The sequence below is a fragment of the Triticum dicoccoides genome, chromosome 7B (assembly GCF_002162155.2).
Source record: "Triticum dicoccoides isolate Atlit2015 ecotype Zavitan chromosome 7B, WEW_v2.0, whole genome shotgun sequence".
NCBI lineage: Eukaryota > Viridiplantae > Streptophyta > Magnoliopsida > Poales > Poaceae > Triticum > Triticum dicoccoides.
The window spans coordinates 65,575,875-65,602,093 of NC_041393.1; the positions used below are offsets into that span (position 1 = coordinate 65,575,875).

The following is a 26,219-nucleotide window of genomic DNA, read 5'->3' on the forward strand; positions in this document are numbered from 1 at the left end:
TGTGTGATCATGCACAACATGATCTTAGTGGATTGAAGTGATGAAAGCCTCTTTGACAAAGGTTTTGATTTCTAGGGTGAGAACGGTAAGCATGCGTATAGAGCTGTAGCATATGCACAACTCACCCAATTTCATCAAGTGTGATTGGACAACTCATATTGAACTTCAAAATAATTTGGTTTAGCATATGTGGACTCACATAGGAAATTAATAGATATATTTGCTCTTCTTCTTTCAATGTATTTGTTACAATTTCAAATTCATTTGGTTGTAAATTATGTGATTTTATTTATTGTGCTGTAATGAAAAACTGTTTGACATATTTGTGTAATCGAGAGCAATGTTTTATTTTTATTTGTTCACTTGATTTATATGTATATCTATCTATCTATATCTATATATATACCTATACTAATTAGGCACTTCCAAGAAATTCCCATGTCAATCTGAAAAAAAACACGTGTAGACAAATCCTATTAACGATCTATCTTTAGTTTTTCACCGGTTCGGTCTATCTTTTTCTGTAACCTGCCCACATGCACGTAACATGCTTCTTTTTTTAGAGTGGCACATAACATTCATTGATATTTTTTGGAGAGACACAAGTAACATTCATTGATGTCTTTCTTTTTTATACGAAGGCACGATAATTATAGCTCCTAATAAAGCCCCCTCAGCCAACAAAATTCATGGCAAAAAAAGGAAACAAGAACCCAATGTATTCCATCTTGCTCCCCTTGGCGCAATCCTAAAAAAAGGCATGACAATTATAGTTCCTAATAAAGTCCTATCAGCCAACGAAATTCATGGCAAAAAGAAGGAAACAAGAACCCAATCTATTCCATCCTGCTCCCCTTGGCGCAGTCCTAAAAAAGGCAATGATAATTATAGCTCCTAATAAAGTCCCATCAGCCAACGAAATTCATGGCAAAAAGAAGGAAACGAGAATCCAATCTATTCCATCCTGCTCCCCTTGGCACAGTCCTTCCTAATCACGATACCCAACTCGACTGGAAACGTAAGTACGCAACACATCCGTACATGATGTGTTGAACTCTAGAAAGTAGATTAGAGGATGGAAGAGAGAAGAGGCGGAGGAGGATGCGCTGCCCATGGCCATAGCGCCTCCAGCCTATAACAAATTTTGATGGGAGTCTGCGGGAGCTGCATGATGTGAAGAAGAGAGAGGTTTGGGAGAGATCGATAATTTGAGAGAGGAATCACATCTAACGTGGTCTTTTCCTTTTGCTCATGAAGTCATCAATCTCCACTTTCTCTCTCTACCCCAATGGAAACTAAATTCATCATGGGCAAGGATCATGTCTTGGAATGAGGCGAGGTATGATCAATCCTGTACGGCTGGATGTGTTGTGTTCATCTCCCGGTCGCTTTACTTTGCCTTATCCCATCTCTTATCCCTGCATACACCGAAACCCTGGGTTTGAGGGTGCAGCCACTACTTTCCCAATACAAGCCCTACACCATTATGCCGCCATATGCTCAGATTGAGGCTCGCTGGACTTACAAAGCATTGCGGCACTATCGACAGTATAGCTGGCCATCAAACACACAGACGTGTCGGACGACGAAGGCGAGGGTATAAGCCGACTCTCAAGGGAGCATGCATTCAGAATAAGAGGAAGCCGTTTGAGTAATCTGATACTTTTCAACCGCTAATTGAGAACAGAAGAACAAACATGAATTCTGGACATCAAGAAGCATGGTAGATAAATCCAATGTGTGCCCATCATTGTCACTGATCTGTTTGTTATTTACTGTCCCAATCCCAGACACATTCAAAGCAAAAAGATCCATGTCTTTACAAACGTATATACAGGTTGGACCCGTTGACTATCTGCACATGGGGTCATCAACGCAAGAGACCGTCATCCAGCATGTTCTGCTGCCGTATCAAGGTCAGGTTCAAAGGAGTCAAGTCAAGAAGGAAACATTATCCATTCTGTACTAATTTCTCCTCTTTACCAACGTATATGTTCATCTAATTCATGTTTTTTCTTTAAAAAAAGGAAGGGGCATGCAGATTGATACTTTAAACCGTCTCTATTACATAGAAATTTCAAATACATTGCTTTGACAGCTCACCGAGCCACAGTCTTCGTTTTGATGTTTCTTCTCAATCGATATACCTAATGTGGTTGTACGTCTTGCAGCCAAATAAAGAGGAGAAAAGAAATCTATTCCAAAGGTTAGAAAAGCACTTCATGGCATCGGTATCGTGGATGTTGACACCAATTGGATGTGCTACCATGTAGTACAGCTATTTCTTGCAGTTGTATCGGGCAAAAAAATTATATTCTTTTTGCAGGAAGGCAAGGATATATAGCTAGAAGTTCTTCAGCTGATGACACTTTTTGGTTGATTGTTGTGCTTAATGAATATCCTTACAGTTAACTCTCAAGCCACCGTGAGCCAAGAGGAAGTTTCTTCTATGCATAACATATATTCTACGTTCAATGCCCCACACCATATCTATATATGTTTTCTACAATTGCAGATGTCCATACCCAGAGTGGTTCTCTTAATTATGTTGCCTATTTGAGTACAGGTTCTACTATACACTTTGCACATGCCATTTCCAGCCTCTTTGAAAGCATGCATATAAGTCAACCACCTATTCCGCCCGTTTGATATACTTATATATTATTACATTCATTTATTGTTTTGGAACAATTTGTGGGTATATGAGGAGGTACCCAGTCAGTCTGATAGAATTAATATGTAAACCCAAATTAGTTGTAGAGCCAGACTGGATTTCTGATAGATATTAGGCTTTAATAGACACTGGGGCATTTTTTCTCTGATCAATATGTAGAAGTATTTGCTCATGGCACAAACACAGGTTACAATCCTCTAGATTATATGTGAAAATGATCAAAAATTAAACTATATTATAATCTTAAAGAAAATGTACAGGGAACAAGTACAATGTAGTGTGTATTGAAGTTAACCTGCTGATATCTTCAGAATATTACATAACCAAGATTGCATGTAGTAATTTGAGATCTAATTAGTAGTTTGGCCGTCCGTATTAACTATTATGTGGGGTAGTAATTTTCTCAAATGTCACCAGATTTTAAAATCCAATATTCTTATGTGGGATAGTAATTTTCACACATGTCTGCAGTAATGTAGTAATTTTCACATGTGTGTGTGTGTGTGTGTGTGTGTGTGTGTGTGTGTGTGTGACATTTTCTTTTCTTTTTAAAATTCTATATTATTATCGACCCCAAAATAAAATCATTGAATATTGTAGCAAATACAAACACCAGCCATGGAAATGCACAGGTTCACAACTACGTTAAGTTTTGGATGGTGTGGCGTCCTTCTGATCAATTAACTATTTACACTTCTAACCCGCATATAGGTAAGAAGTGAAAATATCTAGGAATTTTTCACCGATTCTGCTTTATATCTTCATTGCTTATATATTGCATGATTACATTGAACGCGGTTGTGGCAGGTTAGTTTCGCCATAAAATCATATATAACACAATGTTATTTTAGTCCTTTTTCCTAGCAATTTGATATGTCTCATTATTTTAATCAGTAATTACAGATGAATGAAAGAAGAGAGCATGTCATGTAAAAATCAGTAATTTGTGGGGCTGATGTGCGATGAAAACACAATGCAGGAGATTTTTTATGAGCGGAAAAGACTCAAGATGCAGCAATGCCGATGCATTGTGCAGCGTAAAGTGAACAATGGCGTGTTAGGAGATATTCCGGGGACGGATGCGAGCACCACCGCTGTCCTACTACGAAGTTCTTTCATTGATTATGATCAAGACATTGTTTAATAAGGAAATCCATTAGCTTTTGAACTAATCCATGTGGCAACGGCCATGGTTCATCTAATACTCCCTCAGTTCCTAAATATAAGCCGTTTTAAATATTCCAATATGGACTACATGTAGAGTAAAATGAGTGAATATATACTCCAAAATACATCTATATAAATCCGTATATTGTTTGTATTGAAATCTCTAAAAAAACCTTATATTTAGAAACGGAGGGAGTATAATTCTTAAAGCAATCTGATTCGGCTTCAAGTATGTAGGTCTGGTGAGATAATCGTTTCCATCATTCCATGTTCTTCCATGTTAAGCATACATATAGTTAATTAGTACAATTTTAATATGAATGTGTTCGTCTGGGTAATAAGAATGTTGTATGGTAAAGAAACAGAAAATATGTAAAATCCCAAAGCTTGATATAATAGGAGAAGTAGATATTGGGAGCGGGATAAAAGAATCTGTACTCTAATTCAAATTATAAGACTATGTAGTTTTAATATATTTACAAATGTAGAAAAATAACCACCTCCTGTCAGGAGATGTGGCAACAAAGTTTATCAAAGGTTTACACAATATACAAATGTATAAGTTTTCTTCAATGGAGGGAAGCAACATGTCCCTTCGTGTAAATTGGTTTCATATTATCTCAAAATCATGTAACACGGAAGTTTCGCTCCAATCATGAACTCAGATGTTGGCATGGTTACACTGTAAGATATGTTTTCAAAATATTGTATCACTGGATTTGTTTGTTCAGAATGATAAAAATGTAACAATTAGCACCCTAGCCCGTGCAACTGCACGGGTTGACGACTAGTAATGTTTAATTTGAGAAAATTTGGCAACAAAATGGCCTAGCCGGACCAATTGGTCGGCCGGTTGTGTGCACCGGTCAGAACGGCGCAAACAAGGCTAGATAGCGGCTAAAATGGCGATCAGACGAAAAAGAAGCAAAACATGCATCCGTTTGGGTCATGCGTTGGAGTTGGCCTGTTCGGTAGCTCCCTAGCTCCTGGCTCCGTCGACTCCGCGAGTGGAGCTGGCCCGAACGCTGCGGAGTCGGAATCGAGAAGCTGGCCACCGTCGTAGTGTAAAAAGTGAGGAGTTGAGGAGCTGGCCTTTCCCAGATCTTAGAAAGCGAAGGAGTTGGAGTTTGGTGAAATTACATGGAGTTGCCACCGCGAAGTGAAAAGCTTTTTTTCAAGACACACGAAGTGAAAAGCTAGCGTGCCGGTTCGCTGTCTAATCCCCTCCCGACCCCGAGGTTGCCTCTCTAACCTCAAAAATGGATTCACACACCTAGCAGCCCAACAACTATTGCCCACCAGGCCACAAAACGCTAAATGGTCTATCCCCATGTTGCAGACGGTGTCCTGGTATATCAGATTGAGACTACTGCCGCCGTTCATTAGGACTTGAGTGAGATGGTGTCCATCAATTATTGGGTCAAGCACCAAGGCAGCCGATCCTCCGTGACGGATACTGGTCGGGTGGTCCCTGTGATTAAAGGTGATCGGGCAGGCCGACCAGGGGTTGCAACTAATTAACGAGTGCTCCTTCGGAAGCCTCACAACAATCAGCGCCACTTGGCGCGCTCTCAGCGACTTGCCATGTGTCGCGCTCTGGGCGCTCCCTCCGGATTTCGTTTTTTTTTAATTTTTCCGCACGCATTTTCCGCTTATAAACGGTTTTTTTCTGGTATTTTTCGATGTTTTGGTTTTTCACCGGTCTTCCCTAGCTTTTCGATAAAAGAAATTCCGATTTTTTTTGCACAAAAAAACGCGTTTTGTTTTTTTCCCTTTCGCGAGAGTCATGGTTTTGTTTTCGCGAGAGGCACGATTGTGCTTTCGCGAGAGGCACGACCGTGCCTCTTGGAAACGAAAAAAGAACATGTTTTCTGTGTTTTTTTTCTTTCGCGAGAGGCATGGTTTTGCTTCCGCAAGAGGCACGGTTGTGCTTTCGCGAGAGTCACGGCCATGCCTCTTGGAAACGGAAAAAAACGTGTTTTCTATTTTTTTTCTTTCGCGATAGGCACAGTTTTACTTCCCCGAGAGGCCCGGTTGCGCTTTCGCGAGAGTCACGGCCGTGCCTCTTGGAAACGAAAAAAAAACATGTTTTCTGTTTTTCTTTCTTTCGCGAGAGGCACGGTTTTGCTTCCGCGAGAGGCACGGTTGAGCTTACACGAGAGGCGTGGCCGTGCCTCCTCTAAAATGGAAAAAAAAACGCGTTTTCTGTTTTCTTATTTCACGAGAGGCACGGTTTTGCTTCCACAACAGGCATGGTTGTGATTTTGTCAGAGGCACGGGCATGCCTCTTTCGGAAAGGGAAAAACCCGTGCTCCCGGTTCGGTTTTTTCGTCCGTTTTTGTCCGGGTTTTTTCGGGGAAAAAAAGTTCGCCAAAACCTATCAACATGGGATCTAGTTTTGAAGATCTCGACGCGAGGAATCCAAGGGCGAAAGCGGTTCGAGATTCGGGCGCACGGTTTAAGAGATAAAACATTTTGAATAAATGGATTTACGAAACAAGGGAAAGCTCACAGGTTGCGACAAGTGGCGCACATGCAGCGCGCCACTTTGTCGCAACCTGGGGAACTGGAATGATCTTCACAACGAGTACTTCTTAACTAGTGATTTCGGAAGCTACCGTGCTGAATGAAACACGGTAGCGCTGGTTACAGTTGTTTCTGCAAACCGGCGCCTGCAGGCGCACAGCCCCTCCCGCGAGATGGGCCTGCACAGCCCCTCCCGTGAGATGGGCCGGCCCGTTTTCATTTTTGTTCGTCTGTTTTCTGTACTATGCAAAAAAAAGTGTATGCACTGGGATTGAATCCTACAACGTCAAGTTTCGTCTGAAGGGCACTAACCACTCTGCCTCCACACCTTGTTTTTTTTTTTTGCGGGGGACACACCTTGTTGTATTCAGATAAATGTTTCTTCTCTTTTCTTCTTTTACATATTTTTCCCTTTCATTTTTTTTCTTTTTTTTCTCTGTCCCTTTTTTTCTTTTTGTAATTCACGAACGTTTCCTTCAAACATATGAACTTATTTTCTTTCTAAAAATGCATGAACTTATTTTCAATTCGATGAACTTTTTTCAAATTTGATGAACTTTTTTTGAATATGATGACCTTTTTTCCATTTTGATGAACTTTCTCCAAATTTGATGAACTTTTTTTTTCCAATTCTATGTTCTCAAATCCGATGGACTATTTCTCAAATTCGATGAACTTTTTTTCAAAATTGATGAACTTTTTTGAAATTTGTGAACTATATTCAGAATTGATGAACTTTTTTTTTCAAATTTGATGAACTTTTTTCAGAATTGAGTAAAATTTTCTTCTAATTCGTGTTTTTTTTTAAATTGATGCACTTTTTCGAATTCCATGAACATTTTTTAAAATTGAACTTTTATTACAAATCTATGATTTTCTTTTTCTTTTTTACGTTTTCCTTTTTAGAAATGATTCTTATGATACAGAATTTATGTTAATGTTGTACTAGAAGAAGTATTAAATAGGTTCGTTTTTGAATCATGGACGTGTAAGCGTTCCTGGTGCAGTGGTTACTGCACCGTTTCTTTTGCCGGTGTACCCAGGCGCGTTGGTTCGAATCCCGCATCCCGCAAGTATTTTTCTACCGCGTTCGCTTTTTGGCGAGGTTGTTGGGCCGACCCGCTAGGCGATCCGCGCGAGCGCCAGGAACCTTAAGCGGCGCAGAAGGCGCCCAATACGACCTCCCACGAAACACCACTTCTAGTTTTTTGTACGCGGAGTTGGAAGCTGCCGATGAGGATTTTTGGGCTGGCGACAGAGCTGGCGATGAGGATTTTTGCGGGGCTTCTTTCCCTGAAAAGAACCACGGTGTGTGAACTATGTTTCGTCTCCCCGCCGTCTTCTATGTAGTAACATCGATGATGAGCATAGTGTTGAATATTTTGATGAGACCAGCTAATGAAGAGTTGGAATCTTTATTACTACCAAAAGAAATAGCTCACAAAGTTTTCGACTCCTGTCTCCATCGCAAGTAACTTCACAAACTTGTAACTTATGTTTAAAAGAATTGTAATATAAAAATTGGTGTATGCTGGGCGCCAGTCGGATGTTCCCTCACGTGGAATAGCGGGTCGCCAGCCGCCGGATGATTCTTTCTTTGGAAAAGGAGGTTTGCCCCGGCCTCTGCATCTAAGCAATGCATGTAACCATCTTATTAAAAGTCTCGAAAAAAAAAACAAAGTTTTAGATTCATTACAGCTCGCAAGCGGAGCAAAAAGAAAAAATAAATCTCAATATCACAACCGGTATGTATAATAGGACAAGATTCCTAGACTCCCATCCTATTATGAGACCGTCACCCATACTGCTTGAATATAGCCTATGTTACCATCTTCCACTGATTGCAACCAGTAACCAAAGGTTTCCTGGAGTCCGTAGAAGTGAGTAAGGACCACCAGGGGCGAATTTAGCAATATGGCGAGGTTTGGCGGCTGCCATACCTAAAATTTGGCTAAATACCGCGTATGTATACTACTCCCTCCGTTCCTAAATATTTGTCTTTCTGAAGATTTCAATAAGTGACTACATACGGAACAAAATGAGTAAATCTACATTCTAAAATATGTCCACATACATCCGTATGTGGTATTTATTTGAAATATCTAAAAAGACAAATATTTAGGAACGGAGGGAGTATATATCTAGAGTTTGAGCGTTGGTCGATGGAGTTCTATCCGTTTCATCAGTTTGGAGGAGCAGGAGGCACGCAGGGGCCTCAAACTTAATTGCCAATGGCCCAGTCATCCTCCCAGCAGCCCACCTAGCTGTATGTAGCCCAGCTCGATCTGTCCAGTTACGCTGTGATTCACATGGAAATTGCGTGCACACAGCCGCAGTTACGGAATAGAGGCACGATCTACCTCAGTTAGGGCAACTCGGGCACCCGGCGATGATGCTTGACGAACGCGGCGACGGCGGCGGGTGGCACTGCAGGGAACTCGGTGGCGAGTGAAACACTGCGCCGCAAACCACAAAACGACGAGCTTATGTGCCAGGGACGGCGAGCCGGAAGCAATGACATCAGGTCAGGATCACAGCCATATTAGCCCTAAAATTTTGTAATCCTTTTGTCCAATTTTTTATAGTCCATAAACTATCAAACATCAATCTTTGTAATTTTGATTAGTTATATATGACCGGTTAATTTTGATTATTTGTATACAACCAGTGAATTTGTTGTTCTAATCTACTCAGATGGCAACAATCGACACATAGTTATATTATCAGTTATATTAACTAGGGCACATCTTGATGATTATATTATACATTGTTGTTTTCGTCCTTCGTGAACTCCGCCACACCTATAAAAAAATTCTGCCTTCGCCGCTGAGGACCACGTACGAATCCATGCGGCTGGATGATTCTACCTTTGTCAATTGGATCCTCGAGTCGTGTTGCAAAGTCAGACACTCATTCACGTGGGCAAAGCCCAGCACTGCTCAACGTATTTTTTTTTCTCTCTCAGCGATGATGATTCAGCTGATCTCTCCTTGGTTCATGGCTGCCCCATGCGTGGCACGTCTCTCACCCTGCAAACGGCCATGTCATTGAGTAAGCAAACCTTGCAACATGTTCTGAAAAAATACAAAGTTTGCAGCAATATTAGTGTATACAACATGATTGTGAGCATTTATCTGTTGCATCTCAAAGAAAATAAAAAAAATACTAAAATTTTGAGTGTATATGTGCAACAACCTAATTCATTGGTCGCAGCATATGCAAAAAACAATGAGTCGTTTTTTAAAGCCATCCGATGGGACACGCATAGCCGTATCTTCTCTTGCCACTGCCCCGCTCCGACGCGACAACGTCATGCAAACACCAAGTCTCCCTTCTTGCTCGGTTATGCTTATGACTCAAGTCAACCATACTATTACCACACTCAAGAATACCATATCGCCTCTGTTTCTACTGCAACAGAAGTGCCGCTCCATCACAAACATCGTCGGCCGATCCATAACAGTGTCGCCGACAGTCGTCACAACATTAGTGTCGCTTGCGGCAAACACCGGTCTTGCCTGCCTCTGGACTTTGCAGCAGATCACCGTGGTACTGCTCCTACCCTCACAGTGGCGCTTGCAGCAAAGTTCGGCTGCGTCACAACACGCTTAGTTCCCGAGGACTTCCAAGAATTCCCGAAGCATCATGGCGTGGCTCATCGCCGCGTCCGTCGAAGCATTTCCGCGGTCGTTCAAGCTTGCGTTGACGAATTGCCACAGTCGTCCACGTCGTCATGGTCACTAAAGCGTTGTCACAGCGACTGAAGCACACATGTCAGCATGGTCATAGTGGTCGATGTCGTCGTGTCATACCTCGTCGCCGTAGCGAAGCGTCGTGGATGTCGAAGCATCGCCGGCCGCGCCATTGAAGCATGCATCGTAGCATGACGTCGGTCATGAACGACGTTGAGACATGCCTTGCCACCATGGTGGTTGAAGCATCGCCACACCATTGAAGCACCCCTCTCGTCATTGTTGCGCCCGTTGAAGCATTGTAACGGCGGTCTAGCCACACAACGCTGCGTCCTGACTTGTAGCAGCGCCGCTCCGGCCTTACATCAGGAAAAAAAAAGACAACGATGAATGGTATTGCAGCATCACCCCATCTAGCTTGTAGCATCACCCCGTCCAGCTTGCAGCATCGCCGACCGTCCTTGCAGCGTCTGCATGTTCACCTTTGCAATTTACACGACCGACTTGAGCAACGACGGTCATCCTTGCAGCGGTTGCCAGTATTGAAATGGTGTGCTTTTGGCTTGCAACAGTCGCCCCTTGCAGCGTCTCGTTGCAGCATCGACAATGTTGCGACTATGTTACATAATTCCCCAACAAACTTTTGGCGATTGTTTTTTACAAAAAATATAACATAAAAAAGATTAGCGGCAGTGCCGACCTTGCACCGTCCTGTCTCTAGCAACGTTGTGCCTTGACTTGTGGTGTCTAGCCTTTGGAGCATCAGTTGTAGCGGCCCCGCGGTGTTGCGTCTGGCTTGCAGCAACGCCGGACAGTCTTTGTAGCATCACGGCTTTTGCTTGCAGCATAGACGATGTTGACCTTGCAACATCAAATGATGTCTCAGCTTGAAGCGACGACAACACTGATTTTGCTCTCTTATCCTTAGCTTGCAAGAATGCATACCAGGATTTACAACGGCAGCATCGGCCTTGTAGCACTGCATCCCGGTTTGCAGTGGCGCCTCAAGATAGATTAGCCTCAAGATGTTTATTTTTTGTTTCTTTGAGCTAAAAAGGGAACACATCGCTAGTGTCTTATTGAATACACGACCTACTACGTAGTACTACAGGTATGTGTGTGCATGAGATCAATGCATCAGGAACAACGAGCGCGTGTCCTCCCGGGAAAAAAAAGGCAAGTGGCACATGCGCGGGAGCCGGTCCGCTTGGGTCCGGATGTATAGAATCATTTTCCATAAAAATTACTCTGACTATATTTTCCAAAACTTCTTTATGTTTATGATTACCGGTAGGCGCATGCGCTGCTTTGCTTGCCGGCGACTTCATCTGCATGACAAAACATGACATCGATGATCCTCACATAGAGAAGACTTGGAAGTTGGAATCTTTACCATTAAAACCAAAAGCTGTCGCGCACTTCCTCTCCAAAAAAAAAATGTCGCGCATTTAGACGACTCCAGCGAGCGAAGACTTTGGAATCTGTGTTATTAAAACCAAAAGCTGAGAATTCTTGCCAGGTCCTATTATACCAATACCAACTTGATCTATCGTGTTCAGAGTGCTGACAGAAGTGGCTCGTGTGAACCTTGAGCTAAAAACGAAGTTGACCGTGGTCATAGCTTAATCGTTGATCGTGGTTCAGGTTCACACCCACCAACTGACCGGCCACCCGCGACCTTACCCATTCCTCATGCACTTCCTGCTCTATGCTCCGAAATCGCTGATGTTAATTGCCTCTTTAAGCCCATGCTAGTAAGGTACATGGACATTGTACATAGCTTATGGATAACCAAAGTATGAATTGATCGCAAAAAAGGGTATATATTACTATTGGCATACCACATTATAATAGAGGTAAACATGTAAACTGAGAGTCATATATGCATGTCGTAGATGTACATATAGTTTTTCATAGTTTATCCTATTGAAAATCAAATTACAAAAATATTTGAAGAGACATAATACTACACGAAACTCATGTGAAATATATGCAACACATTTGTCATTAGGTATCTCATATTGCAATTTTGAGTAGCTACTGTTGTCATAAGCCTTGATAAAAAATAAATCATAAAGTAAAAATGAATGACAATTATTTTAGAAGAGGACAAAAGTGGAAGAACTAAAGTATGGAAGAGTCTAGAACTAATAAGAAGTGTTTGTGAAATGAGGCTTGTGCATATTGTTCGTTGTAAATGGCACACTAGAAATGAATAAGATAAAAGTTTGGATAATGAAATGATGGATGATTATAGAGCACACGCGAAGTGGTTGTGTTTCGAAGCTTGTGCATATTGTGCATTGTAAATTATATAGTCAACAAAAGGTAATTCATTTAAAGCAATGTTGCAATGTTTTTAAATAATTAAAGTATGGAAGATCCTAGAATAAAGGAAGCTTGTGCATATTGTGCATTTTTATAAATTATAAAGTCAAAAAAGGTAATTCATTTCAAGCAATGTTGCAATGTTTTTAAATAATTAAACTATGAAAGATCCTAGAATAAAGGATTAGTGCTTGTATCGTGAGATTTGTGCCTAGAGATTAAGCTCAACCATGGATATCCAAGGGCCAATAGTGCTAGGATTTGCAATCTATTTTTCATCGGATTGGCTTCAACCAAAGGGCAATATTCAAAGTTATTCATACACTATCTTGTAGTATATATATTGATAAAAGCAATGAAAGCAAAGTACAAGTTGCATAACTAGCTAACTACTACATAAACATATTGTAACCAACTTTATATTATAACTTCCCTAAAAATAGATTTATGTTTTATAAGTTTTGTTACATTTAAAATGATTGAGAAATAACTTTTCTAAATTACATCTAACAACCACCCTTCAACCAGAACATACTATGACACCTAGACAGCACATACTCCACACGCTTCACTAGGTCAGTCCTTATTTGTTTAGTCAAACCTCAACACATGAGGATTTCGTTGATCGTTTGGACCTTACTTCGGAGTATAGAAGTGGGTTATCCCGTGCAACTAGTTAGGCCCGACTCACTCAATGATTCATCGCATGTGGCACATAGTCAAAGATTGGATTCTGACTAGCTATGACAAAACGCGGATTAGTACATAATTAGTTTATTGGTGCTTGCTTGAAGAGTTGTCTCAACACTTGGCTACATGTCCAGGACAATGTGACATGAACCGTTTTTGGCGACAGTTGGACAAAGTGTCTCTCCCCTTTGTTGCCTTTTTTTTCTGACACAACATGTCAGGTGAAATCGACTGGATTTTTGTAATTGAAATCAAACTTGATGGCATGATCATCCATAGCATTTGGGCATAGTTAGCCTGCACTAACAAAAGAAAGAGATCAAGCACAAGATGTGCATGGAGGTGAAGGCTCGATGGGTAGTAACTAGGGCTTGTTCTTGCACAAATCAGGGGTTGATACTGCTATAGAAATATTGAGATCACCATTGTCAGGAGAATTTATTCCTCATCATTATCCACAAGCCAGATCTACAACCTTTTGATCAAGATATTTATAAAAATAGTGTAATTTAATTTATTAGCAATCGTACGTGATTTTGGTGAAAAAATCACCCAAATTTTGTAAGGAAAAGCTTTTTTGGTATAACTTTTTAGATCAAATGTATGTTTTTACTATCATATAAAGTATCTATGGCTCATGAGTTTCTATATTTTTTATGAATGGTTTTTTAATACACTTTTGTTCAAATTATGTTGTCTCTAATTCTTTGAAATTTAAGACACCATGCCATTGAAAGGAATGAATTCAGATGTTAAAACTACACTATCCATCTCAGCTTGGTCATGTTATATTTGCAGATAAGTTTGGTCCAGTTACATGACAAATAGATGGAAGTGAATGGTAGCTCAGAGCAACTTGATTGAAGAATTAGTATAATGGGCAGAGAGGTATCAAGTATACAAATAAAATACAACTTGTGCATTTCAAAAACAAATAATGGATTACAAAAAATTATAGGGAAACTTTTCTACCCTTTAGCAATATAATAATTTACCAAATAATGAAGTTTACATCTCAAAGACTCTTCGATTCTAATGTGTCATGTATTTTAGAATGGATAAAGTAATGAGAGGAAACAAGATTTGGACAAAGTAAAACAAATACACTTACCATTATGTTGTCTTGCTATTAAGGAGGAAAATTTACTTAAACACATTTATTTGTCCGTCCCATCCAAAACATCACTATGTAGCTATTGCAAAGTGAACCTAATTATTATCAAGTCCACGACATATATTAAAATTTCTCACATTTGTACATCTAATACAAATGATTGATAATCTGGATGTTGACCTCACATATTGATCTAACATCACATACGAACTACTAGCAAGGTCACAATATAAACTTTCGTATACTGATTTAGTCTCATGTACAAGTATAAACTTTTATGTAATGATTTAGTCTCATACACAAACGAGTATCTTCATTAATATGGTGTTTTTGGGAATATATACAGTATAATCATCTTTTTCCAACAAATTACATATGATTAAATATATTTTCAGAAGTAATAGGACCCCAGACAATTGCAAACCAAGCTTGCAACACACCAAAAGCACGATATCTTTCTAGCAAGCTTCTTGAGCCTTGGCAAAGTGGCCACTATTCTTACATTGGGGGGTCGAGCATATCTTCACAAATATTGACCATGTAGGATAGATGGAATCAACTAGATAGTATCCCACATCAGAACCATGGCCATTGACATTAAAGTTGCATGATGCAGCATCCCCATTTTGCTAGCCTTACGAAAAGAGGAGGTCTCGGCGGTCACATTCTCTCGAAATAGGCTTTCGCCTCGCTTTACAAATAAAGCCACCACCTCTTCCATACAAGAGTTTTAAGTGCATCGGAATAGAATATTGCTGGGGCAATAACACAAACACGCCCAAGGAAAAGCATAAAAGAATAAAAAGGCCACCAAGTGGCCTCGGTCTCAGGGGCTCTGCTGCAAGGTAAGGTGGCGAGCGGCATCATGCATCACGTCCATCATCAGTCCCAGCCGTTCGCGGCCGCGCTGCCTAGATAGCGGGTGCCGGTGCTGCAAAAATGCCAAGAATGTGAAGATCGAGTCAAAGGTCCGTTGAAGAAAGACCCTCTCAATCACCTTCTTATCATGCATCATCCACAGAGTCCAAGCTAATGCCGTCAACACAAACCAGAAGAGGCGTCTCCTCCTACCGATCTGGTTGGCTCTGTTTTGAATGAACCCAGCCAGGTCCAGGGCCTCCTAGTCAGGCCCTAGAGCATCATAGACAAAACTCTAAAGAAACTTGCTGCCGTGAAAGAGAAGAGGATGCAGGCCCTTGTCTTTGGGACCTCACACAGAGAACATAGCCCATTCCTCGGGTTGTGTCTCTTGATCACCTCCGTCCCAAATGGTAGGCGATCCCTCAATAATTGCCAAACAAAAACTTTGATCTTCAAGAGCAAGGGATCTTTCCATAGCGGCGATTCCCAAGCAATAGAGGGACGTTTGCGGCGTACTCCTACGATGTGGCCATGGCGGCAGTTGGGCGGGTCACGTCAAGCTCACGCGGGTTGGCAACACGGGAACACGAACGAGTCTGGCATGGAACGCGGGGCCGTTTGGCAGCGATTTGCATGGTGAGGTGGCCGACATGGGAGACTTCCTACCCATCGAAAATCAAGTTGATAGAGTTGCATGTATATTTCCCTCTCTTTTTTTCTATATATTTGGAGGATAGAGATTGGACTTGGAACTTCTACACTTGAGCTCAAATGCACCCTCATGTTTCAAAAAATTCTGAATTTTTTTGGCAACAAACATTGTTGAATTATCTTCTTACATGCAAAATTTTGTGACGCGATCACGTCCATGGAGGTCTGGACGAAAAATGATAAAATTGATACTCCAAAAGAAATATATTTTTGACGGCATTTTGGAGAACTGATTTAGTTCTTTTTGTCCAGACATCCACAAATTTTATGTCATCACAAAAATTTACACATAGGCAAGAAATTAAGCAGCCTTTGTTGCCAAATAAGTTCAACTTATTTTTTATATTTTAAATTTTACTGTTCACACACGAGCATTTGAGCTCGGGATTATAAAACCACTTTCAAGGTTAGAGGGGTGTTTTTATAGGGTGCCCTAAAATCTTAGGGAAAAGGGGGCATCAGACTAGCGTTCTCCCCGCTTAGCCCTCATTCTGGCATTGTGTCTAGCAACGTCGGAGAACATATTGAGGTGTGTCTCCGGCTGATCTCCCATGATTCGGTTGGAGAGCTAAAAATGGAACCAAATTCCAATGAACTGTCCATGCGGCGTGACTCGTAAGAGCAACTCCAATGGGGCGACCCATTTCGTCCGTCGCCGTTCGTTTGGGTTGGCGTGGACACAAAAGTCGACCCAACGCGTCGACCCAAACGGACGCGCGTCCGCTTGGCGTCTGTCTGGCGACCCATTCCTGGCCCAATTTTGAGCTGGATTTGGGTCGGCGCGGACATGAGACGGACGCGCGCGCCTGCGCCTACTCCTCTCTCCGGCCTGCCGGTCGTTGGCAGCCACCACCATTTCCCCCATTTCTCTCAAAAACCCTCCCGGCCGCTCGCTCTCCCGCAAGGAATGGGTCACCGCGCAAGGCCATGGGTCGAGGTCGAGGTTGAGGTCGTCGTCCAAGGACCCCCGCAAGGCTGCTGCGCCAGAGCGGAAGAAGGTGCTGACGCCCGAACAACGGGCAAAGGAGTCGGCCAAGAGGAAGGACCGGAGGCACGCGGCGGACGCGAGGGATGAAGCCATCGCGACGGTCGTCGTCGCCGCCGCCGTGCAGTAGCAGGTCACCAACGCCCGCGTCGCGGTGGCAACGAGGGAGGCGCTCTACATGATGGGGTTAAACCCTAGCCAGCACGGCCTCGCCGCCGCGGTCAGCACCCGCTCATCCGCCTTCCCTCAGATGGTGCCCGGCTTCCACGTCTACCCGCAGGCCTCCCGCCTCTCGGGGAGTGCTCGCCCGAGGTGAGCATGGTCGCGCCTTCCACGCCCGCGCCCGCGCCCATCGACCTCAACGCCACACCGGTGGCCGCTGGCTTGTCAGTCGGAGGCGCGAGGAAACGCGCGCGGCAGACGCCAGCCGACCAGCTACCGGGCGCACACAACCTGTTCGACAGAATGCCGGCCACCGGCGATGATGACTACGTGCAGAACATGACCTTCGAGGGTGGTGCACAGGCCGCTGGCTTTGATCCCTACAAGACACAAAGCCAGGATGGCTGAGGGGCGTTCACACCGTCCGCTGGCTACAATGAAGACCAGGCCGCCTTCATGCGTGATCAGGTCGGCCTGGACCTGGACGGCTTCCCTCTCGACCATGAGTTTTCAGAGGACTACGGGCTAGAGGAAGAGGACGAGTGCGACATCGAGGGGGGGCATTTGTTCGAGGACGAGCTCGCCAACCAAGCCGCGTGGCCGAAGCCAAAGTGCAAGAGAAAGCGGACCAAGGCATACACGGCAGCCGGGGACAAGCTTCTTTGCGAGTGTTGGAGAGACATTGGCAAGACCCCAAGACGTGCGCCGAACAAAAGCATTCAACCTGGCGGATTCGTGTCCACTGTGAGTTCGATGAGCACAAGAAGTTTCCGCCGTACCAAATAGTAAGCGCGCGGGGGTGGGTGTCCATTTCGAAGCGATGGGGGGGGGGTGATCCAATAAGACTGCAACAAGTTTTGTGCCATCTTGAGAGCGTCAAGGCCCGCCCCGTGAGTGGCATCTGCATGCAAGACATGGTATGCTAGTAAGCCGCCCTCTTTTTGTGTCATCAAGTTTATGCTTGCGTGTCCGTTTGCATACCATTTTGCCAATATGCTTGCATGAAATACATTTGTAGGCATTTCAAGCTTTGGAGGCATTCAAGGTCCAACATAATGGCAAGTGCTTCAACCTCTCCCATTGCTTTAGGGTGATCAAAGACGAGGAGAAGTTCATGACGCAATATGCCGCCCTCAAGTGGGATTGTATGCCGGTGCTAACATGATGCCGGCATGAGACATGGCCGCTGGCATGATCGGCCGCAGGCCTTTTTTTTAAATGTTGATTGCGGACATGAAATGGATCGGCGCGTTGGGCACACTGCCAACCCAAATCTAAAACAAGGCGAACGCCGGGCGGGCGTCCGACCCAAACGGATAAAAAACGGACAAATTTATCATCCGTTTGGGTCGGTCCGCTGGAGTTGCTCTAAGAGCTCAGAAGGTCTGGTTATTTGCAACTGTAACAAAAGGAGAAATTTCGTGGAAGTGTTGGAAAGTGAATCAGGTGTGCGCGTTCATGAAGGAGAAGAGTTAAAAAGCATATGGTCTGCGCATCTACGACAGTGGGTCAATAAGAATATGGACACGCGATAGGTCTTGCTCAAACGGCCAAATTTTACATGTGACGACTTCACTTTATTCGGTCTCCCACTGAGCTCCCTGCTGGCTCTCCTCTGCCTTAGTGCCTTTACTGCACAGCTGATCCTCTGCCTATATATAACCCATGCAAAGAGCTCGGAGACACAACAACAACCACGTCCACGCACAGCAGTAGAGCACTCGCAAGTCCCAAGCACGTACAGCACAAGAGAGTAAGAGACACGTACACGAGGCACATAATGGCAGCTGTCCAGGTGTTGTCGACGGAGATGGTCGTCCCGGCGGAGGCAACGCCGGGGGGCGCCGTCTGGCTGTCCAACCTGGACCTGGCTGCGCGCCGGGGCTACACACCCACGGTCTACTTCTACCGGCCGAACGGCGAGCATGCGGGCTTCTTCGAAGCCGACGCCGTCAAGGACAGCCTCGCCAGGGCTCTGGTGGCGTTCTACCCGCTGGCCGGTCGCCTCCGGCTGGACGGCGCCGGGCGTGTCCAGATCGACTGCACCGGCGAGGGCGGGGTCTTCGTCACCGCGCGCTCGGATCACTACGCGCTCGAGGACCTCATGAACGAGTTCGTGCCGTGCGGGGAGATGCGCGACCTGTTCGTGCCCCCGACGCCCGCGCCGAACCCTCCGTGCGTCCTGCTGCTGGCACAGGTCACGTACCTGCGCTGCGGCGGTGTCGTGCTCGGCCTGGCACTGCACCACTCCGTCGTCGACGCCCGTAGCGCGGCGCTCTTCGTGGAGACCTGGGCGAGCGTCGCCCGCGGCTCCACTAAAGAGGACGTGCCCCTGCCGCCTAGCTTCGACCACATGCTGCTCGCGGCGCGCCAAGAGCGCGCGGTGCCGTACGACCACCCGGAGTACAAGCCGGAGCCGGCCCCGGTGCACGCGGCAACCACGTCCACGTACGCGAGCGCCCTGATCACAGTCAGTAAGCAGCAGGTGAGCGCGCTAAGGGCGCGGTGCGCAGGTGCCTCCACGTTCCGCGCCGTGGTGGCGCTGGTGTGGCAGTGCGCGTGCCGCGCGCGGGAGCTGCCGCTGGACGCGGAGACGCGGCTCTACTCCATGATCGACATGCGCCCGCGCCTGTCGCCGCCGCTCCTGCAGGGGTACTTCGGCAATGCGGTGATCCGGACGTCGACCGTGGCCACCGTCCGGGAGGTGGTGTCTAACCCGGTCGACTATGGCGCTCGGCGGGCGCGTGCGGCGACGAGCCAGGGGGACGACTATGCGCGGTCTCTGGTGGACTACCTGGATGGCGTGGACGTGATGAACCTGCCACGAAGCGGCATCTCTCGTGCGCACCTCCGCGCCATCAGCTGGATGGGCATGTCGCTCTCCGACGCCGACTTCGGGTGGGGCGTGCCGGCGTTCATGGGGCCCGCGCTCATGTACTACAGCGGCTTCGTGTACGTGATGAATGCGCCGGGAAAGGAAGGCGCCCTCATGCTCGCGCTGTCGCTGGAGCCAGAGAGCATGCCGGAGTTCAGCAAGGTGTTCGCCGACGAGCTGGCCCGTCTCGAGGTGTAGTACGAGCTGGCCCGTCGACGTTCGTTGCATGGATTGTATAGTGTGATTTTTTTAAGAGAGAGAATGGATTGTATAGTGGTTGCATGTACTATAGGCTGTTTTATTTTTCATAGTAGCTATATGTAACTTGATTGAATTTGTAATTTGGGTAAGTTGATTTTGTGGAAGAAGGAACCGATTGGGAGAGAAAGACGACCGTTGAATCTCTTAATCTAAAATTCAATTTATGAAATTATAAAATTGTAATTTGGGTAAGTTGATTTTAATGAGGGTTCCCGCACCGCCGGTGGCGGCTTCCCCGCGCGGAGCTGCCGCCGCGGCCGGAGCCCGCCGTCGCCGCTCGCCTTTCCCGCTCCCCCGCCCCTCCCCCCACCTCCTCCCTTCCCCGTACCCCCCGCGTCGCCTCCCCGGGCGAGGCGACCGGGGGACCCCTCCGCCGCTCCCCTCCAGGCTCCCTCCTCGCACCTCCTTCCTCCCGCCGCCACCAGCGAGCGCCGCCGGGCCTCGGCCGCGTGGTGCTGGCGGCGGCGGGTCTGCCCTTCCTCGCGCGCGGCCCCCCATGCTCGGTCGGTGGGGGCTGGCGGCGGTGCTCCTCGGCCGGCGTCGGTGTGGCCCGTCGGCGGTGATGCCGCGTGCCACGGTGGCTCTCGACGCGGCGGTGCGGCCGTTGGCCGTGGGGCGGCGCGGTGGCACTGGTGGCTGGCGGCGCCCGCCCAGCCCAGATATGGGCCCATTTGGGCTCCATTTGGGTTCGGGTGGGCCAGTGGCTCGGTGTTCCGCGGCGTCGTTTTCTGGTGATGGCATGGTGGCGGCGGTCTCGGGCGATGAGGACTTCGTCGGTCGGCGAGTTGCGGCGTGGCGACAGGATTGTCCGGGTCCAAGTGGACCCGGCCAGGCCGTCGAGGCACGACAAGTCCTCGTCGCCGCATCTGGTCGGCTCTGCTGCGGCGGTGGAGGTTGTCCCCTCCTCTCGGTCGAGTTGTGGTCGCTCCCGTGGCCGGGGTCTCCTTGGCTGAGCTAGGCCTCGTGTTGGCAGCTCTAGTGAGGCGGCGGGGGTTGTCCGGTGACCGTGATGGCACAGGCTGGTGGGCGGCTGTTGGGGTGGTGCATCTCGAAGTGCGTGGGATGATGGTGGTGGCTGTGGATCGGGAGAAATCCTTGTCGGCTTGTCCGGCACCGACGTGGTGACGCTTGCGGGCGCCATCGGACCTTCTCGAGGGGCGTCGAACATATCCCTTCCCCACCATCCCTCGCGTACCGGGGGAAACCCTAGAACTTGTTCAGGCAACAGCGGCGGCGTCGTCGCATTCCTTCTTGCAGGTGTTGCTTGGTGCGAGGCGCTTCGAGATGCTGGGAGCGTGGTGGTACTTCGTCGGAGGGTGCAGCGGTTGCCGGCCTTCCTTTCTTTGCTGATCTTCTGGTGTCGGCATTTATTTCTGTTTCATTTTCTTTTGTTTTATTTTGGGGACACTATGCTGCGGGCCGAGCGAGCTGCATGTATCCGATGTTTGCTTTATAATATAAAGTGGGGGGCAACCCTTTTTCTTAAGTTGATTTTAATGTTTTATAAAATTACTTGCCCAAAATAAGTTTTCAGGTAACTGAAGTTGCCATGTGTTTGTATGAGAAAAAAATGTCATGTACTAAAAAGTAAAAGTCAATTTATGAACAAAATTGCCATGGAAAATTCAAAAAAATTCCATTGTGTTTTAATTAAATTTGCCATGTTTTGTATGAGAAAATGCCATCTTTATAAGTAAAAGATTTCTAAACAAAAATTGCCATGGAAAATTCATACATCAATTGCCATGTTATTTTAATTAAATTTGTCATGTTCTATATGAGAAAAATGCCATGTACGCGGAGTAAAAACAAGTTATGAACAAAAATGTGTTTGCTTTAAAAACAAATTAATTTAGGACATGGTACCACGGCAAAAAACCAAGTCTGTCTTTAACAAAGCAAATTTTGCTATTGAAAAAAAAAGATCTTGTTTACAAAAAATTAAAAGAAACATGAAAATGCCTAAAAGCTACAATGTGTACAAAAATAGAAAATAACAAAAGACCATATGCAATAAGTATTTTTCCATCTAGTGTACAGAAATAATTGCCCACCTAATATAATACCAGAAAATCATACATGAATAAGAATGTATCAATGAGATTCCTTATTTAAAATTGTGTCCTTTCTGGCATCGTCTTGAAAATGAAACTTGCCATGGGACATCTAGTGAAATTGCAATGGCAAAATCACTTCTAAAATTTGGCATGGTCAAAAAAAGTTGACATCGTCTTGAAAAAAGAAACTTGCGATGAGCATTAAACTAAAATTGCCGTGCGACATCTAGTGAATTTGCCATGCAAAAAGTTGGCATCGTCTTGAAAAAAGAAACTTGTCATCGACATTAAACTGACTTTGCCGTGGGGCATCTAGTGAATTTTCCATGGAAAAATCACTTTAAAAAATTGACATGGTAAAAAAAGTTGACATTGTCTTGAAAAAAGAAACTTGTCATGGGCATTAAACTGAATTTACCGTGGGACATCTACTTAATTTGCCATGGCAAATCATTTTAAAAAATTGCCATGGTAAAAAAAATGACATCATCTTGAAAAAATAAACTTGTCATGGGCATAAAACTGAATTGGTTGTGGGAAATCTAGTGAATTTCCATGGCAAAATCACCTTAAAAAATTGCCATGGTAAAAAAAAAGTTGACATTGTCTTGAAAGAAGAAACTTGCCATGGGCATTAAACTGAACTTTTCATGGGACATCTAGTGAGTTTGCCATGGCAAAATCACTTTTAAAAATTGCCATGGTAAAAAATACTTGACATTGTCTTGAAAAAGGAAAATTTCCATGGACATTAAACTGAATTTGCCGGGGGCATCTAGTGAATTTGCTATGGAAAATTCACTCTAAAAATGCCATGGTAAATAAAAAAGTTGACATCGTCTTGAAAAAACAATCTTACCATGGGCATTAAACAGAATTTGTTGTGGAACATTTAGTGAATTCGCCATGGTCCAACTTTTTTGCAGGAATTTGCCATGGTCCATAATTTACCATGGTCCATAATTTCCCATGGTCAATTACTTAAATTTGCCATCGTACAAGAACTATATTTTTCATGTAAATTAATAAATTTGCCGTTAACAATGTTGCCTTGGTGAATTGGTCGAATGGTACCATATGAATTGGAGACATGCCAATTGCCATGGCCAAAAAATGGTTGTATGGTACTAAAATGGCCATGGACATTTACCGAGGTTGTATGGTACTCTCCGTAAAGAAATATAAGACCGCTTAGATCACTACTTTAGTGATCTAAACACGCTTTTATTTCTTTACAAAAAAAGTTGTCTTGGAAAAAAAAGTTGCGTGAGATTTTCCATGAATGGTACTAAAAATTGCCATGGAAAAAAATTTGGAGACCTGCCAATTTCCATGATGCATAATATATATTTGCCGTTCTCAATGAACTTAAATTGCCATGGTCCCAAAATAAAGTTTTTTTTGCCATGTTGCAAACTAAAAATCTGCCATGATCTACAATAGAAGAGCTTTCCATGCTATTTTGAAGAGAATAATTTGCCATGGTATGTTACAAAATTTGAACAAAACATATTGTAGTGTATCCAAAGAATTTGCCAGCAATTTGCGATGATTGTTTTTAAGAGATGTCAATTTTTCTTCTAACTGTAGTGTGATCAAAGGAAATTAAAATTTGCCATATTTTTTTTGTAAAATCAAGTCCATAGTTTCCCCATGAGACATGGGGAAAACTCGAAACCCTTGCCATCTGATTGTTTGCAAAATTGCCATGATTGATGAACACATTTTGTGGGAGAAGTTGCCATGGGATTGAACAAACTTATACTAAAGTTCGCAAGCCCCATCTAAAATCATCTGTCACCGTCAGCTGGCCTGCTGCATGCATCTGAATTGCAAAAAAACACATATGTTCACGGTTCGCCGTCGATGATTCCTCCTCCGAAATCTTAACAGCCACCGAGCATGGAGAGTAGGAAGCGAGAGAATACTCGCAAACCTCTTTTTACCGGTGCCGGGATGTACCGGAGGTTCTTCAACAAATAAAATCTTGCCACCTCAAAAGTTGTCACAAGTTGTATATATGTATTTCACACATATCTTCATTTAAGCCCCTGTATTTCACCAGCTGAACCCCACCCACGTGATTTGACCTGCTGGGCCTACCCACGTGATTTCAGCAACGACCCTTGCTGTACACGTTGCTTGAAGCCAGTCTCACTTCACACACATGTACAGAAATGACAACTTATTTACACGTACGCTTGAAATCTGTAAAAACATACATGAGAATTTAAATACTTATTAAATTCATTTCAAATAAAAGTCTTCCGAAAAATGCAACAACACACTGAAATGTCAATTTCACATTTGTAGTCCACAGCTCATGGACACATAGCTATTTCAATTCGTATCTAACTGAAATATCATTTCAACTCTTTCAAAAAGCATTGCAATTATTTTGAGAAATATATAACACATCCACAGGCTAAAATGATCTGGTTTCACCACATTGAAATATCATTTCAATTTATATTTTAAGAAAAATAAATTTCACAACTCACAACACCACATTGAAATATATTTCAGGGAAGTAATTACATATTTTCCAGGGAAGTAATTTCATATACTTCAATACATATCTCACTGAAATAACAAGTTACAGATATGACAAATAGCATTTTCATATATTTCAAAGAAGTAATTTCATATATTTTCACATAAATTAGTTTCACAGCTTGCAACACCACGTTGAAATATATTTCAGGGAAGTAATTTCATATATTTCAATACATATCTCACCGAAATAACAAGTTACAAATACATGAAATAGCAGTTTCATATATTTCAGAGAAGTAATTTCATATATTTGAACAAAAAATAGTTTCACAACTTGCAACACCACATGAAATATATTTCAGAGAAGTAATTTCTCACTGAAATAACAAAGTTACAAATATGAGAAATATCAGTTCCATATATTTCAGAGAAGTAACTTCATATATTCCAGAGAAATTAGTTTCACAACTTGCAAGAACACATTGAAATATTAGTTTCACATTTTTTGCACAGCTCAACTACACACAGCTATTTCAAATCATATCTCACTGAAATTTATTCCAATTGTTTTCTGAAATATATAACACTTCCACAAACTAAAATTTCTAGTTTCACCACATTGAAATATAAATTTCACATCTATTCCACAAAACATTTCACATAAATTTGTTTCACAACTTGCAACACCACATTCAAATATATTACAGGGAAGTAATTTCATAGATCTGGGTTTCTTTCAAAAAACTATACCCCATGCTCTCTGTCACAAACAAAGAATGTTCAAATCAAGTGGCAAATATCTGAAAATTGAAGTAGCAGGGGAGGCCGACGATCTGGTAAAGAAACAAAGAATATTCAAATCATGCTAATTAAATCCGAAATCATGAAGTGCATATGGAGAGAGGTTATGCTAGATGGGATTCATGACTCACCAGATTAGGTAGTGGTCAGGCTTGGAGTCGCCGGATCCGGCAACAACCGTGCACGATGACCCATCATGGTGCCCGTGCTCACGCGCTGATCTGCCCGGAATGAGATGGACGAGGAGGCCGCCCAGCCGCGTTGTGGGCGCCGGATCCGGCACCAGCCGGTGAAGCCACTACCTTGTCGTTGTCATCGGGCCCGTCGATGGCCGGGATAGATACACCTCACCGCAAAACCACCTCGCTGAAGTTGACGATCATCGAAGTTGACAGAGGCTGGTGGGGAAGCGGATCCGGTCGCCGGAGTTGGACAGAGGCTGGTGGGGAAGTGGATCCGATCACCGAAGTTGAACGGAGGCCGGCCGGTCAGGCCCTGTTGCTCTGGGGAGAGAGAGAGGTTGTATGATCTAGTTTGGAGATAATGGGAGAGAGAAAGAGAGACGTGGTTGTTGGGAGATATTTATTATCGGGCCCATCGTCCTTGTATTCATCTCGTATATGTTTTGTATCACTGAAGAAGCAGAAATAGAATCTGGGTGGGACAAGCACAACACATATGTAATAGCAGTCGTCTGTGGTAGTATGACACCCCTGATTCAATCGTACACTAATCATACACGCAAATGTGTACGATCAAGATCAGGGACTCATGGGAAGATATCACAACACAACTCTAAACACAAATGAAAGGCATACA

General features: G+C 44.2%; 1 protein-coding gene and 1 long non-coding RNA gene across 2 annotated transcripts; one reads left to right on the forward strand and one right to left on the reverse strand.

The window, feature by feature from the left end:
* Nucleotides 1-18,690: 18,690 nt before the first annotated feature.
* On the forward strand, nt 18,691-20,038 carry LOC119336490 (hydroxycinnamoyltransferase 4-like). Its single transcript, XM_037608533.1, has one exon. The coding sequence runs from the start codon at nt 18,691-18,693 to the stop codon at nt 19,981-19,983; it is 1,293 nt and encodes a 430-aa protein (XP_037464430.1). The 3' UTR covers nt 19,984-20,038.
* A 5,180-nt stretch (nt 20,039-25,218) lies between these two features.
* Nucleotides 25,219-25,965, reverse strand: LOC119335683. The gene is made up of 2 exons (XR_005161967.1): nt 25,532-25,965; nt 25,219-25,432 (listed from the first exon to the last, which is right to left on the reverse strand). It is a non-coding gene; the product is annotated as an uncharacterized LOC119335683 (long non-coding RNA).
* Between the last annotated feature and the right edge of the window lie 254 nt (nt 25,966-26,219).